At 39.8% G+C, this 16,283-nt stretch overlaps 2 protein-coding genes across 5 annotated transcripts in view; both read right to left on the bottom strand.

Annotated features, from left to right (window-relative positions):
• LOC124056432 (guanine nucleotide-binding protein G(i) subunit alpha-2-like) overlaps window positions 1–3,389 on the bottom strand; it is a 52,747-nt gene extending 49,358 nt beyond the window's left edge. The window contains exon 1 of the mRNA XM_046383853.1: window positions 2,587–3,389. Within this exon, the coding sequence (XP_046239809.1) occupies window positions 2,587–2,704 (118 nt within the window). The 5' untranslated portion in view covers window positions 2,705–3,389. The remainder of the gene's footprint in view (window positions 1–2,586) is intronic.
• Window positions 3,390–5,815: 2,426 nt separating this feature from the next.
• LOC124056430 (sodium-coupled neutral amino acid transporter 3-like) overlaps window positions 5,816–16,283 on the bottom strand; it is a 33,770-nt gene continuing 23,302 nt past the window's right edge. For all 4 annotated transcript variants that reach the window (XM_046383847.1, XM_046383850.1, XM_046383849.1 and 1 more), the window contains 9 exons: window positions 14,458–14,540; window positions 13,501–13,559; window positions 12,944–13,090; window positions 12,019–12,098; window positions 11,485–11,585; window positions 10,833–10,957; window positions 10,596–10,740; window positions 9,901–10,004; window positions 5,816–9,070 (listed from right to left, as the gene is read on the bottom strand). In XM_046383847.1, coding sequence (XP_046239803.1) covers window positions 8,966–9,070; window positions 9,901–10,004; window positions 10,596–10,740; window positions 10,833–10,957; window positions 11,485–11,585; window positions 12,019–12,098; window positions 12,944–13,090; window positions 13,501–13,559; window positions 14,458–14,540 — 949 coding nt within the window. In that variant the 3' untranslated portion in view covers window positions 5,816–8,965. The remainder of the gene's footprint in view (window positions 9,071–9,900; window positions 10,005–10,595; window positions 10,741–10,832; window positions 10,958–11,484; window positions 11,586–12,018; window positions 12,099–12,943; window positions 13,091–13,500; window positions 13,560–14,457; window positions 14,541–16,283) is intronic.

Below are 16,283 nucleotides of genomic sequence, written 5' to 3'. Positions count from 1 at the left end.
TTGATGGTTATCATACCATGTATATTTGCTTATCTACAGTACTGAACTCTGAACTATTTACGAAAAATACTTCAAGTTTATATAAAGTTTCATGTGTGTCACGTTGTGAAGTTTTGTGAAATTAACAATAAAGCATTTGTTCAACCAAAAAGTGTTCTGTTTTCATTCATTTACGGGTCATTGTAATTAATAACAATAATAACAATAACTGTATGATACTTATCATACTGTGGAAATCTTATAGCACTGCAAACCAGATCACTCCTCAATAGATGGATATGGATTACAGCTAGACAACACAGCATGGCAAAACTACCGTTATTCAAAGAATGACATCTTCCAAGACAGAATAATTAAACAAACAATTTCTTTAAAGTAAGTCTACCAGCAAAAGAGGGCAAAAAAATACATCAAGGGCCCAAATGGATTCTGTTCAGTCTTAAAGGTATTATTAACATACAACTGCATTTACCCTTCAGATAACTGGGATGTAAATGTTACTTCTTAGGGACCAGATAGTCTCCAGAAGATATTCCAGTTTCACATCTTTCACATGCTGCAACATGTTTTTCAAACTGCACGAGTGAAGGGAAATCTTACTGGCATGACATGAGTGTTAATTCATGAACCATCGGTCCGAATTCAGTCCTCTCCTATAATTCCTCTGAACCTCCACACACTGCATCGGATGGTAATTACTGATATGAAACCTGCTGCACAGAGCAGAGTATGTAATTAGCCTTCAAACCAGTAGCACAACTTAACAACCAGCCACTTCTTCAAAGACCCAGGAGGGAAAAACACTGAATGCTTTTCCTATCAATTTCTGCAGAATTTTCTGTTTTCTGACAGGAAAGAGGAAAACAAATCAATCTAGCTATTAAAACTGTTACAAAATGCATGGGCTGCATGTAGCCTACCCATGTCATTTCAGAAATTATTTCAGAAGCTACTGAGAGAAACAAGAGTATATTTGAGAGTGGTGCAGAATAAAAACAAGTTTCCACTTACACCAATAAATATAGGTGTTGCTATTTAGCTAAAGGCTGAATTGAGGAAGCTCTTGGATTATGTTCTTGAAAATGTACTGTTCTGGTGTTAAATTCATTTCTCACATCATATTTTAGCAGACTAATAACACCAATCCCGAGAACAAAGATCAAAAAAAGTCACCCCAGAGTCCTCTGCTCACAGATCAGTATCAGTTTGAATTTGAGCTTATGTTTAGTGAGGTGTCTTCAATAAAATTTTAACAAAATTTTTTTCAAAAGTTTTCAGTGAAGAAAACTACATTGATTCCCTTAAGGAAATAACTGGTATAACCTCTGGAGTGTGAGCCATTTTATCTTGAAACAAAACACACCACTGTTGCAGGAATTTACTGATTTCAGCTTTTAAGTCATACATATTATTACATAAGCAACCAACGGGACCTGCTTCTTCATCGTCTTTTGCTTTTATGCATCTCTGAGCTGCATATCAAGTGACGTTTCAAATGCCTAGACGACCCTTCTCCCGTAAAAATTAGAGAAGTAGTAAATCTAAAATGGATAATGCATGTGGGAAATAAAACCATCAAGTATGATGTCAGTACCGCTCCAATACTGAAGGGCTTTGTTCACAATAGCAACGTCTCCAGCAAGTGTAGCATTTTGAACACCTCGGACAGAAAGCTAAAAGGAGAGGAAAGACGTTTAAAGGCCTGGGAAAGTGTCGTTCTCTCTTAGCTACCAAGCGGTACTTTCAATCAGTTGTTTGTGTTTGTGTGTGTTTATGTGTGTGTGTGTGTGTGTGAGAGAGAGAGAGAGAGAAAGAGAGAGCGAGAGAGAGAGAGCTCTAGTACTGGGAACAGTCAGGGGTGTTCACCCTGTGTCCAAACAACAGCCCCCTCATTATCAGCCAGCCCCTGCCATGTCTGACCCTTCAATCCAGGTCCTGGTGGGAGGAACCTATTCCAAACTATCCCCTCTAAATAAATAAATAAATAAGTAAATAAATCAGACACACTGCTGTGATCTCTCACTCATCATCTGGGGTTTAACTTCTAACATATTTCTTCACATGCATGCTGGACATGTGCTCCAGGTTGCTTGCTATCTCAACTCAAAACATTCCCAGCAATAAAAGTGGCACATGTTCGCAGGCAGAGCCAAAAGAAAACACGAAGACAAAGTACACAGGACATGCTATTTTTTAACAAGGGGGCCGTGGGCAGTGGCAAGGCAAGTGCACAGGGCTGCCACTGCACTTCTAAATGGCACTGCTGTCTGCCACGTTTGTGTCTTCAAGAGGTGGATGAACTCTAAGCACAAAACTATTCAAAGAGAGCTCTGGGGTAGCTAGAAAAAACAAACACTTGTGAGCGGATATGAATCAAGGCCACATTTCTTTTCTTTTCTTTTTTTTTTTTTTGCGGGAGAAAAATGTTACTATGAATAGCTCGAGATTCAACTTGCTTTTGGCCCGTTACACCCGTGTGTCAAATTTGTCAAAAAAAAGTGTTTCATACCGTTGCACAATTCGTCTGTAACTATTATATGCGTGTCTTTTGCAAGCCCAGTGTCGGTGTTATGACAGACTACTCACCCAGAAGCAGCAGTTTCACTTCTCTCGCCGCCTTCTCTCCATCTTCTCTCAGGTTTTTATCAATCATTTTAGACCTCTCGGCAGCGGCTTTATCTTCCTGACTAACTGTACAACCCATGGTTCCTAGTGCGCGCTTCAGGTCTGCTGCTTAGTGGGAAAATATCACCTGGGAGAAAAGACAAATTCTCGGCCGCGTCCGAATACCCCCTTATTTTAAAGAACAAGGGCTGAAGTTGAGCAAGGCGACTTCCCTTTATGATGAGTGGCAACAAACGTGACAGACTCCGGTCATCCGCGAGAGGGAACGAAAGTCAAAAACAAACGATTTCTCTCTGCGATGTGAACTTGGCTTTCTTAAGGACGAAATTCCCAAAGACACGTTGGTGATTCAGTCAGTCATTGGTGGTTTCTTCAGAGTGGAGAAGTTGTCCAGCCACCTAAGAACAAGCTAGAGCTACTTTTCTTGGGGAGGGTTGACTTTTAGCTAATTCGGTAGTTCCTGCAGCAGACCATTAGAGCAGGTTAAACGCACGAAAACGGGCCACGAAGTTCAGAAAAAGAAAGTATTCCAGCTGTTGAAAAACCGAGCCGACGGATTCCTGCTGCCAGTCAGGCTACCGAACACACACTAACCACTTTTCAGATATTTATCTTAGCTGCTTTATATTTTCTTTTCTGTTTTAATCCCTGTTGCCGTTACGCATTCTTTTCCCCCGCGTTGAGATTTATCACGTTAGAAGCCACACCCGTAGCAGCCTGTGAAGTTCTCCCGTGTCCGACAAACAGCGAGAGAGCACCGTCACCTCCCAACTCAACGGCAGCAGGGCCAGCCTTCGCCAGAAAATAAACGCCCACCCCCGAGTGCTTCATGGGAAATGTAGTCAACCGTTGCTTTAGAGCGAGACCGGAAATTGTCTACCGCCCTCAGCCACTCGAGCGAACATTAATTTTTTTGTAAAATCGGGGGTTTATGTGATGACCCGGATGACAAGAAGAGAACATGCTTTTGTTAATTTCTTAATATCCTACATATCTAGCTAATAGCTAGCACTGTAGCCGGTACAGGTCTTGTGTGGATTTTTATAGCCTTTCTACTATTTATTTTAAAAAGACTAAATACAACAGTGCTGAAAAAGGTACTCGTGTAATTTACTTTACACGTAGAAATATTACCGTGTTAAAAATGCTCCTTAAAGGCCTAGAAGCATCCACGAAATTATCTGAAAATGTAAATCGAAAGTAAGTATTCCTACTCCGTGCAGAATGTTTCATCAATGTAGATAGATTTTTGTGACTGCTGCAATGATACAAGTACAAGTTTAATATTATACTTAGAGAGATTAAGCCATTTTAATCGCTTTTTATCAATGGAAGTACTCCATAATTTGGTTTTGTAAGGTAAAACGTTTAATCAACGTTTAATCTAATCCCTACCACAGCTCCATAGAGCCATCTTGTGGACGAGCTCCTGGCCCTCAAGAGAAGAATCAGCAACTCATACAGTGGAATCCGGAAGTATTCACACCGCTTCGCTTTTTTTCACATTTTGTTATGTTACAGTCTCATTTCAAAATGAATTAAATTCATGTTTTCCCTCAAAATTCTACACAAAATACCCCTTAAAGACGAAGTGAAACAAGTTTGCTTGAATTTTTTGCAAATTTATTAAAAATAAAAAAACAAATACAACATGTACATAAGTATTCACACCCTGTGATCAATACTTTGTTGAAGCCCCTTTGGCAGCAATTCCAGCCTCAAGTCTTTTTGATCCTGAAAGCTTGGCACACTTGTTTTTGGGCAGTTTCTCCCACTCTTCAGTGCAGAACCTCTCAAGCTCCATCAGATGGATGCTGAGCGTCGGTGCAAAGCCATTTTCAGATCTCTCCAGTGATGCTCAATAGGTTTCAAGTCTGGGCTCTGGCTGGGCCACTCGAGGACATTCACAGAGTTGTCCTGAAGCCACTCCTCTGTGATGTTTGATGTATGCTTAGGCTCGTTGTCCTGTTGGAAGATAAACCTTCGCCCCAGTCTGAGGTCCAGTGCACTCTCGACCAGGTTGTCAGCAAGGTTGTCTGTGTACATTGCTGCAGTCATCTTTCCCTCGACCTTTACTATTCTCCCAATTCCTACTGCCCTAAAACATCCCCACAGCATGATGCTACCACCACCATACTTCACAGGAGGAATGGTATTGGCCAGGTGATGAGCAGTGCCTGATATGACACTTGTCATTCATGCCAAAGAGTTCAATCTTTGTTTCATCAGACCAGAGAATTTTGTTTCTCGTGGTCTGAGGGTCCTTCAGGCGCCTTTTGGCAAACTCCAGGCGGGCTTTCATATGTATTTTACTGAGGAGTGGCTTCCATCTGGACACTCTACCATACAGGCCTGATTGGTGTAGTGCTGCAGAAATGATTGTCTCTTCTCTGAGGTTCTCCCCTCTCCACAGAGCAAAGCTGGAGCTCTGTCAGAGTGACCATTGGGTTGCTGGTCACCTCCCTGACTAAGGCCCTTCAACCCCAGTCACTCAGTTTAGTTGGGCAGCCAGCCTTAGGAAGAAGCCTGGTGGTTCCAAACTTCTTCCACTTAGTCATTATGGAGGCCACTGTACTCTTTGGGACCTTTTAATCTGATGTTCTTCACTTTTTTCGGCAGAAATCTTTCTGCACCCTTCTCCAATCTGCGCCTCAACACAATCCTGTCTCAGAGGTCTACAGATAATTTCTTTGACTTCATGGCTTGCTTTGTGCTCAGACATGCATTGTCAACTGGTGTGTGCCTTTCCAAATCACTCCCAATCAACTGAATTTACCACAGGTGGACTCAACTCAAGTTGTGTAAACCTCCGAGGGATGATCAATGGAAACAGGATGCACCTGAGCTCAATTTTGAGTGTCATGGCAAAGGGTGAGAATACTTATGTACATGTTACATTTTTTGTTTTTCATTTTTAATAAATTTGCAAAAAAAATTCAAGCAAAGTTGTTTCACTTTGTCATTATGAGGTATTTTGTGTAGAATTTTGAGGGAGAAATTTAATCTATATTGGAATGAGACTGTAACATAATAAAATGTGATGAAGCACTGTAGGTCTTGCTGTTTTTCATGATGTATTTGTCAAGTGATATACTGATAAAAAAGCTGATATTCTTCTTATTTGCTTACATATTAAGCTGCTTATTACTTACATACACAATAGATTACAATACACTGACAGAGTTATTACAGGATTTGACCATTTTAATGAAATTAAATGCTAAAATCATCAAGGGTTTCACAGGAATGATAATGTAGGCGAGGGACTGAGAAACTCCAGATTTGTAGAAAATACAAAGTCATAAAAGTCGGTCCAGACAGAGGACAGTAGAACATTGCCGTAATCTGACCTGCGATGAAAAATCAAAGTTTTGTTAACTCATTATCTTTATTGCAACATTGTTTACAGTACAATAACTGCCAGCAACATATTAAAATATATAGAGATACAAGAAAATCGACATGAATTGAAGGACAAAGAGGTTTAAAAGCACTTTCAAAATGATTACATACATATTTTTAATTTGACTACAGCTTTAATTGCTATTTACATTGTACAAACTAGATATGCATATAGAATATAAAGGGTATACATTTATATACATTATTTATAAATGCTGGCTGATGTCAATATTCAATATGTTACTATTCAATCATACACATTTCAATAAATCACACAAAGAGTGAGACTAACAACCATGAGATCTAAATGGAGGTCCTCAGAGATCATCTTCCATCAGCCACGCGTGGTTCCCTCTTGTTTATTTCTTGCTTGTTTGTGAGGCGTCAAGTGTTTTGCGTGTGTTTACCACTGGAAAACTGTTTGTGACACTGGATTTACCAAATGGATTTATCATACATACAACCAAAAACTATAGTCAAACTATGACCATGAAGTTGGGGATAATTATTACCCTTGCATTGATTTAACAGTAACAAACACTGAGTTACGCCCCAGTGGCTGATTCAGATAAATCCCTTTGCGTACAGACACATAAAGACAACCAAATATCTAGATATAATGAAAAAAAGGGATTAAAAGAGGTTTGTTGTGTAACAAATTGACAGGACAATATTAATTTACCCACAGAGCATTCACTGTAGTCTGGTGTGACAGAATATATATCTTTTAAAAACAATGAAATGTAGACGAGTACACCAGCTCACTAACAACTCCAAGTTAGTAGGTTACTGTGTGCCAAGAAGCAGCAAGGATGTCAGAAAGAACCCAAACGATACCACTGATGATATACCACAGACTATAAAAGACAAATACAAGGGGGAAAAAAACATAATATCATCAAAACATCATCATTAACAGTTTTTGCATCTTGCATTTCATCACTGAATCAGATCCGACTTACACAAAGGTGAAGTTTAAAACAACAGTTAAGCTATCAATGAAGGAGACGAACCCTTGAATTATACTCAGGATCATAGTATAGGTCCAGTTTTAACAACACAAATGCATATAGGTACTATAGCTGAAATATGATGGAGCCATGTTTTCTTTTTTAAATGACACGGACACTTATAAACCTCCAACATTACATCCAAGTATCTAGTAGATTTATCTACAAAAACTGACTGAGGAGGAAGCAAATGATCGCAGGGGCTTCACAGGAAAACTTCAAAGTTATTTCAAGTAATGTTGAAAAAGACATCCATATTAGACCATCGATACATTGTTAATATTATCATAATCTACATTTGATTGATTCATTTATCAATGATTTAGTCATACAAAGGGACACGCCCTTAAATCCATTAAATATGTGAATTTTTCAAAAAATCATTTGCTTGTGTGTCAGCTTATTAATGGCTACAGGAAGTTGTGCTTATGAAAAGAAAGTGCTATTGCTAACCACCGACTTTTCAAGATTGTTAAAGAGACAGTAAAACAATGTCTGTCATTTCTGTCAGGAATCAAGCTCGTGCTGGACACAGAAATATTTACAGACACCAAACTGTTCATGAAATGACCCTGTTGTCGTTGTTTTTTTTATATTTCAGGTAAAGGTTCAAAACCGACACATCAAATGATCAAGGTCCCTGCTTGAAGATGAAGAATGCTGAATGCAGTAACTTGCTTCTTTTCTTTTCATTTATCACTTTGACCTGTGCAGTCCACCTGAGGAGGTCTTCAGTACCCTTTATGGCTGTCATTTACAGTGACATTGAAAAACAAAAACTCAGTTGTGTAGTGACATCGACAGCCAAGGACCTTTTAAAAATGCTGCTCACTTGAAACCTGCATTTCTGATATTAATCGCCTCAGTAAATGCTGAGGATCATGTCATCAGTCCATACTGCATCCTCTGAGGTTTTCATCAAGTAGTGATTAATAGTAAAAATATACATCTAGCTCTAGGAATGTTATCATAAAAGTGCTCACGACACTATACCACATACCGTCTGTGGTTTTTGCAATTTGCTCTATAAGAGGTGAGAACGTTAACACCTTCAAACCTTAAAATACACACCAGCAGCACAAGTTAGTGGAGAGGGAAGCTAAAGGGTGCACGCCTTCAAGAAACAGTTCAACATTTTCCACTCTCTGTGCTAAGCTAAGCTAACAAGTTGCTGGTTGGGGTATCGATCTACTCACCTAACTACCTGCAACACAGTGAGCAAGCATGTTTTTACTGAAAATGTTGAACTATTCCTTTTACTTAGGTTTCTTTCTGTGCAGTAGCTTGTACTATCTGCACTTGCACAGAATGGCAAATCAATTATTCAAATAACTTAGAATAATAATAATAACTCACATAAAAATCATACAATAATGGTTTCTCATTCAATAGATTTGTGTCACTGAACTGTTAAAAGGGAGGTGCCACTCATTGTGTATTATAATCTAAATAGCAGTTTGCATAACACCTTAGGACAAGACATGGCTAACAGGGAGTTGACAGAAGCTCACAACCAACGCAGAGACAGGCATATAATGACAGCAACTTCCTATATTGCTACTTTTCTGCTTTTTTTCTAATCTCACAAGGCACTGCCCTCACATGTCAACATCAATCTTTATGCATCTGACCTATTTTGTAAATCCATAATCAACTTTCCACGAAAGTCTACTGGCCTGGATCTGCGGTCACTGTTTGGCAGGATGCACAGTACAATGTAACGTCATTACAGTGAGAGCTTTTCGCAGAGAAACGGAGAGACATTATCAGCTCTAGACTGCTCCTCCTCTGTGGCCAATATTCTCTGATGGTAGGCAGGAAATAGGGCATCTTCAACGTCAAACATTATTCAAAGTAAAAAACAGTAACACAACAACATAGATCTAAAACAAGAATGCAAAACCTGAAAGAAAAAAGGAAGGTGGTGCCTAGTGGCCACTGCTGGCCTTGCTGGTGCCTGATGTCCAGTCAATAATGATGAAGCTGAGACTCATTATCATAAACAGGAAACCTATCCCAGCAAAACAGGCAGCCTAGAAGAGACAGAAGGGGTGACCGAGTTAGAGAGTTACGGAGAACACGAGATGGAAAGATCACATACTGGATGCATCATGTTTACACAGTGTCATCATGTTTACTGCAGCTTCCACTGTAAATTACTGAACTGTCACTTTGCCTGTGGGGGTAAAATCCCAGTTTGCTGAGACTGATGATAACTGATCTTTGAGAATGAATCCTGATGATGAGAGATATTTTTTTTCTTTTTGATATTCTTAAGTTCCTTAAAGAGAAAGATTTTTTTTTCTGTCTTCCTGTTTTAACTCCAGTTTATCCGCACCTGTACTCCATGTACTCGGAGGTGTCTCAGAACAGTCAGTACCTCACTGCTGGGTGTGATTATGGGTGCAGCAGAGCGCACTTCAGCAATGCTCGGTGTGAAACAGACTTTAAGCCAGGGAGTGCAGAAAAACTTCTTCTCAGTCTCAGTCTCAATTTTTTTTGTTTTTTTAAACAGAGTGAGATGTTTTATAGGTGAAAATAAACCTTACTCATTGTTCTCTGATGGCATCACTGTTTCTGACATTTCTTTGGCATTTCTGTATTGCAGTTTCTTATTTCTGTATTGCAGTTTCTTGCTACTTATCAGCCAACAAATACCAATTTATCTTTGTTAAGATTTTAGACGTCTCTGAGACAGACCCTGACAAAAACACCCGACACTAAAAAAAAAAAAGCTGTACCGAATAATTCAATAATTCTTCCTATTGTGTCTATATACCGATATATATATATATATATATATATATATATATATATACTGCAGCTTTCTATGACCTTGGCTAACTTAAAATGAGATGCTCACCAGGATTTTGGGGACTGAGAGCAGTGGCTCCTCTTCTTTGGGTACAATACGAATGTAGAAGACAGCAGGGAAGATGAAGATGAGACAAGGGGCAGATGTGGCACCTGGAAAGCAGACAAAGACCACAGACTTCATCAACAAACATTCTCACTTCCTTCAGTTCTCATTATGTGCTGTTGCCGGTCTGACATCACCGTAGATGATATAGAAATTTGTAGAAAAGGGGCTAAAAGAGCTTCTGTTTCTTTTGTTCCACCACCACCGAAAATAAACACTGATCATACAAGGCTTTTGAATTTAATGTTGGAAGCGTGACTAAGCCTGTTGGTCTCTTAGACTCATCTGTTATAAAAAACAAAAACAAAAAAACATACAGTTTAGTTTTCATCACCCTGCAAAAAATGAGACACCAGAAACAATCTCTTTACAAATATTTCATTGCTGTTCTCTAACGTTCAGCAATCTTTAACTTGAAACATTCAGCAGGCCTTTAATTTGAAGAAACAGAAATGCAGAAATATGACCTTATTTGCATAAGACAAAATATGACTTTACTCTCTGTTTTGAGGTAGAAAGTGTGACTCAGTGAAAAAATGAAGGATTCAGAGAGTCATATACTATAAGAACTTTTGTTTTAATATGCAGTAATATAAAGTGTGATAATTTGCATAAGAAATGTGAAATGTGTAACCTACCAATGATCCCAAAGATGCCCAGGATGTTGGGGGCAAAAATGACCAACAGGTTGATGAAAGTGAGCAAAACGAAGGCAATGGCGATGTGACGGGGCCAGTAGAAGGTCTTGTTAGGAAACATTATCTGCTGGATCGCTCTCCGTACCTGATCACAACAACAGCAAAGGCATTTTCAACTATTTCACTGTATTTTATAGGAGCCAATGTGTTAAAGGAACGTGCTAAAATTGCACTTACAGGAAAGAGCACAATGGGCACAGTGAGTGTGACAGCGGTGAGCACAGCCACGCGAACACACAAAATCAAAGTGTCATATGGGTCAATGCGGCTGTAGGTGTGAAGCAGCTCCGCTTCCACTTCACCTGAAAGTTATCGCAAGAGAGGAAAACAGAGTTTGTCCAAGAATAATGCGAGAAGGACACTCCCTCCCAACCTGGCCGGCAAAACATCATTGTATTTATAAAATTAATTAATAAGAATGTAATTGATGCAGATATCATGCCTTATTAACACCCTAAATATGGGTCAAACTTCGCAGCATACTGTAGTTAATAAAATCATTACAAATCATGCAAATATGATGATGCAGTGCAAAAGATTTACAATATGACCGCTAGAGGGAGCACATGCATCAAGATGTTTTCAGCCTACAGGTTTACTGTTCTGCTTTACAGTACATATATGTAACAGTGGCTCAGATGTAATAAAGTGCTGACATGAGAACAAATATATGACAATTAACTAGAAGCATGAATAAGGGAATAAAGAAGCAAAAACCAATAAACAGACAGACAGATTGATAGATAGCGATAAAGAGAAAGGAGAAGAAGAAGAAGAGGAAGAAGCGACAGACATTATATTCTGCAATGGGAGGAGGGCCAGGCCTCACCATAGAAAGTTAGGTATCCAAAAAGGGCAGCCAGGAAGTACATGATGTACATGACTGCAATGGAGATGTTGGCCACATGCTGCATCTTTTTCTTGGTGGGACTGAAATCAGAAGATATTGTAATGTGATGTCACACACGCACAAACATAGACACACAAACACACACCCACACACACATATAACATCAGGGCATCCACTGTCAAATTACTGTATTTGCCCATACAGAGAAAGCACGTAGCCCATTTACTAAGAAATACCATCTTCAGCTGTGGGATTACGTTTGTTGACTCTATACCACATCACAATTAATCTTAGGAAAACAAGCAACAGTGGTTCAAAGCAGGAAGATAAAGTTAAACTAACAACATGCTACATCACACAAGCAGTGCCAGTGCATTTCAAAATAAAGTGAAAGCAGTGCATGTGACTAAGTTATGATCAGCCAAGCACAAATCAGACATAGTGGCTGTCCTCTGTTATGCAACTGATGTATTGGCCAAAAGTTGGCAGGAGTTTTCCATCATAAGAACATACTTGCGCAGCTCTGTGTAGATGGGCAGCACCTCGGGGTGGCACACAAAGGCGAACGCCAGGATGGGGATGGTGTAGGCCGTCTGAAAATGAACCCCAACAGGTCACCATAGATACAGCAGCGTCATCCCAGACGTCTTACCACCAACCTTGCACTTTACTGCCCATTATTGCCCAGACATATCACAGAGAGCTAATTGTTTTCCTGTGATTAACTTGGGCCTGGCTGCGGACCAGCTTTAGCCTATTTAAGAATGCCTTAGTTTTAAGCTGCTAAGCAGCTGAGACTGGTCTTACTCGCCTGGATTTGAAAAGTCTCACACATCTTTAAGTGATGCTAATAAAGACTTGAAAGGATTTCATAATAAGCAGGAACATCTCATCAGTATTTTCCCAATGCTTTGGAAAGTAAAATTGTTTCAATAAAATGAAGTAACGTAATGTTACAATCAAGCAAATTGAAGCATTTAGCTGTGATTAAGAGCCCTTCGGGAGTCCTCTCCTGGTGTGAAGGTATGTACTGTGTAAAAAATAAGGGTCCAAAGAGAAATGTCATGTCTTTCCCATTTCCCTCATTACCTACGTCTTTGGCCCACAAAGGGCAAACCTGATGATCTCATTGCAAGAAACAAAATGCCAAAGCAATTTTTATTCTTCTGCTGAAAGGAGCTGCCAGCTCAGAGGTCACTGTCCGTCCTTGAGCCTGGCATTAATCACAGACTGTCTGTATATTACCTGTTGATAAAAGCCCTGGTCTCGTCTTGAGTGCAACTGAGTGCTTCAAACCAAGTGTGATTTCCATGCTTGGATTGTGAGCTGTCACTGGCAACATGCTGAGGATGACTATGACATAAGTGGGTGCCTGTAAGTGGCCATGGCAGTGGAGGTGAATGTGCAGTTTCACACTGAGTGACATGCATAAACCTACTTGGATGTTGAGGTTGGCCATTTTGGGAATACAGGCAGGATCATCCTCCCCACCAGGATCGGTGGCACTGACATTCAGCACACTGGCAGTGCCATTGAATGCAAAGTCCACAAAAGGACAGGGGACATTGAACTTCTTATAGATGACCTGTACAGTGCAGAAGAGATGCATTAAAGCAGAGACAAAGGCTGTGGGGCACAGTTAGCATACAGATAGGCGAAAAAATATGGCACTGAGAGCCAGAGAAAGACAGAGAGAGAGAGAGAGAGAGCAATGCGTGGATTACAGCTCACAGAGCCAAAACTAGGTCAGAGAAAGACAGAGAACCAGCACAGCCTGGAACCGCAGCGTGCAAACATTAGTCCATGGCAATGAGTAGAGAGAGCAGGGAATACTAAAGAGGTGGTGGGAAGGTTAAAAAAAAAAAATCATGTTACAGACAGCTCCCAGTGCATCTGGATAAGCTGCCCTGGTGTTTCTGCCGACAGACAAAATACAAAGAAGCGAGACATGATGTGCGGTTGACGTGTATGTACAGCATGAGTCAGAGGACATACCGAAATGAGGAAGAAAACCATGCAACTCAGGGAGAAGCCGCTGGTGTATCCCAGGTATCCTAAAAGACAAACACTTAATAAGCATTTCCCTTGTCTGGCATTAGACAGTCATGCTTCATCTGAAACATATTACTCAAAATAATAATATCACTAATGTATAATATCTCCCCTCTCTGTTTAATAACTACTCGAGGCAAAGCAGCATTTTCCTGTTGGACTGTATTTTCTGCTTTTTGTGTCTTAAGTCTTTTGGTAGACATGGCTGATATAACGTGCTGGGAGTCAGAGCTCATTACTCGACTGCACCGACTGGCTTTTGTTGTCTTGCATGTCTCAGCAGGAGACAGACTTCTTCCAAGAGGTCAGCCAATACGCCTTCTTTTTCTCACTTCCACAGTGGCTTCCCCTGCTTTTCTCTTCTTCTTTCCATCCCTTCATGTACTGTTCGTCTGACATGCTGTAATGCAGATGGACTGCAGGACATTCCACCAGCCTTGTGAAACATGTTGGATTTGTGTGTGTCGCAACAGCAGCTAAGACTGTTTATACAAATCTAAATACAAGGTATGGCATCAAATTAAATTCAGAAGGTGACTAAGAGGCCACCAGGGTTGTTAGCAATAAAACGCTGCTTAATTCAATACACTCTGGGCTTTAGGTGCTGCATTGTTAGTTGATGTGGTATGACTGTCAGCTTCGAGCGGCTAATGTTAGCTCATACAAGTAAATAAAACAATATTACCACATAAGAGACGTTACTGAGTCACTTGTCTGAATTGTGCTGTTGTTACAATAGTTTAGCATTTTAACATTATCTTGTAATTTGTCTAACTAGTCTCACTTTAACCTAATCATGCAAAATGGACCACAGCACAGAATCCAGAAGTAAGGCCAGAATGTAACTCCAATAAGATCACCATACCAGCATAAGGATAATGTGAATTTATTTATGCTCACCTAGCTGTTTCATGAGAGCCAGCGGTAATATTACTGCAACGGATACAATGACCACAAGGTAGTTCCCATTCAGGTACCATTCACTGCAGAGAGGAGGAAGAACACAGGTAATTGAATGTATTGATTTGGAATTACACAGCTCAAATGTTCTGCTCAGTTTCAACTGTGTTAAGCATTTGCACTGTGTCGCATATTGATTTATGGGACATACGAACAGCTAGCACGAATTAAACTCAGCTGGTTCCCTTTAAATCAAAAATACACCGGAAAAAATAAGAGTCTTTGCTCCATAGCCACCACAGGTGCCACAGGACACTAAGAACTGTCTAAGACACAGGACTAGGAATGTGATAAAGAAAATATTTATAATATCCTGGCTACAATCCTGCAGAGAACTTAGCTGAGTTTTGCATTACTGGCTGGCAGACTAGCTCAGCCATGAAAGAGAGACTGGTCACAGAGACACACTCTCATTCACACCAACAGGCAAATTTGGTTCAACAGTCAACTTAAGTCAAGTGTTTGTTTAGTTTTTTATTGTCATGTCAGCTGTTTACAGCAGTACAGTGAACGGTGAAATGAGACAATGTTCCTCCAGGGACCAGGTGCTACACCACATTCTACAAGGTAAAAACAGGCTGTACATAACTGTATTAGGGAAACATATGATAAACAGACTACAATGATACAGCCATGTACAGGAAACAAACCTCAATGAGCTATTTTTAGATTCACACAGTAGGAGTGATAAATTTCTAGTCTTGTATCAGGTGGGAGACACTGCAGAGATGCAACATCTGTTGGCCACACATGCGCACACACTCACACACTCAAACATCTCAAAAAAAGAGGCTCATCTATCCGGTTGTCATCCTGCCCTCCGGCCATCTGGACCAGGCACATGATATCTCATAGGCATGGATACTGATACAAACACACAACTGCCATGTCACTAATAGCCACAAACAGCGATAGAAACCTGAGTAAATATACATACAGCACTCTGCACACTGAAATATCAGCAGCCCTGTGATAAGCTGACTGGTTGGACAAACAGGCACAGAAACAGCCTCAGGTGTTCATTGATTGTGCATGTGAGCTGACTGGGGTCAGTTTGTTAAAAACAACACACACACACGCTCTCTCTTCGTGAAGATATCAAGGATCTTCTTTTCTGTTTTCACTAATTTAAAAAAAAAAAAAAATACGATGATGAAGAAAAACAAAATGAGGCTTCTGCTTCTTCTATACCCACCACCTGAATCCATCAAAATATGGAAATAAACAATAAGTGTTTGCTTTGCAGATTTTATTTATTTATATTATTTGATTTTCACCTGAATTTCTGTACTACTGATTAGCCTTTTCATTTGATTTTAGATTTTAAAATTCAAATACACATAAAAAACACTTAAAAAATACAGACAAATAAATTCCTGAAGATGAAAATCTTTTTTAAATGATATCCAAACATAATGGTCCAAAGATGCAGTCAGCAAAAACTTTACAGTCTAAGCTGTGAGATATAGTTATTAGCTGTCATTACAGCCTTATTGTATTCTATTAGAAAATATTTGTTGTATTTGTTGCAGAGCTATTGTTGTCTAGTGCATTAGATTGTGAAGTATCCTTGTTATTTTGTTCATCCCCCAGTAGAATTTAGCAATATAAAAACACACACACACCCACTGACAAGATGAAATGCCACTGGAACAATCTAGCCTGTCGTTTCAAATAAACGGTGACTGCTGACCGCGGCCAACAGCATCAAGCCCAACTACATGGAGAAAACAGAGCAGAAACCACAAACCAACGTGGGCGTGTTG

This window comes from Scatophagus argus, chromosome 3, assembly GCF_020382885.2.
Source record: "Scatophagus argus isolate fScaArg1 chromosome 3, fScaArg1.pri, whole genome shotgun sequence".
NCBI lineage: Eukaryota > Metazoa > Chordata > Actinopteri > Scatophagidae > Scatophagus > Scatophagus argus.
The sequence above is the reverse complement of the archived record's forward strand: the minus strand, read 5'-3'. Positions and strand labels throughout refer to the sequence as shown.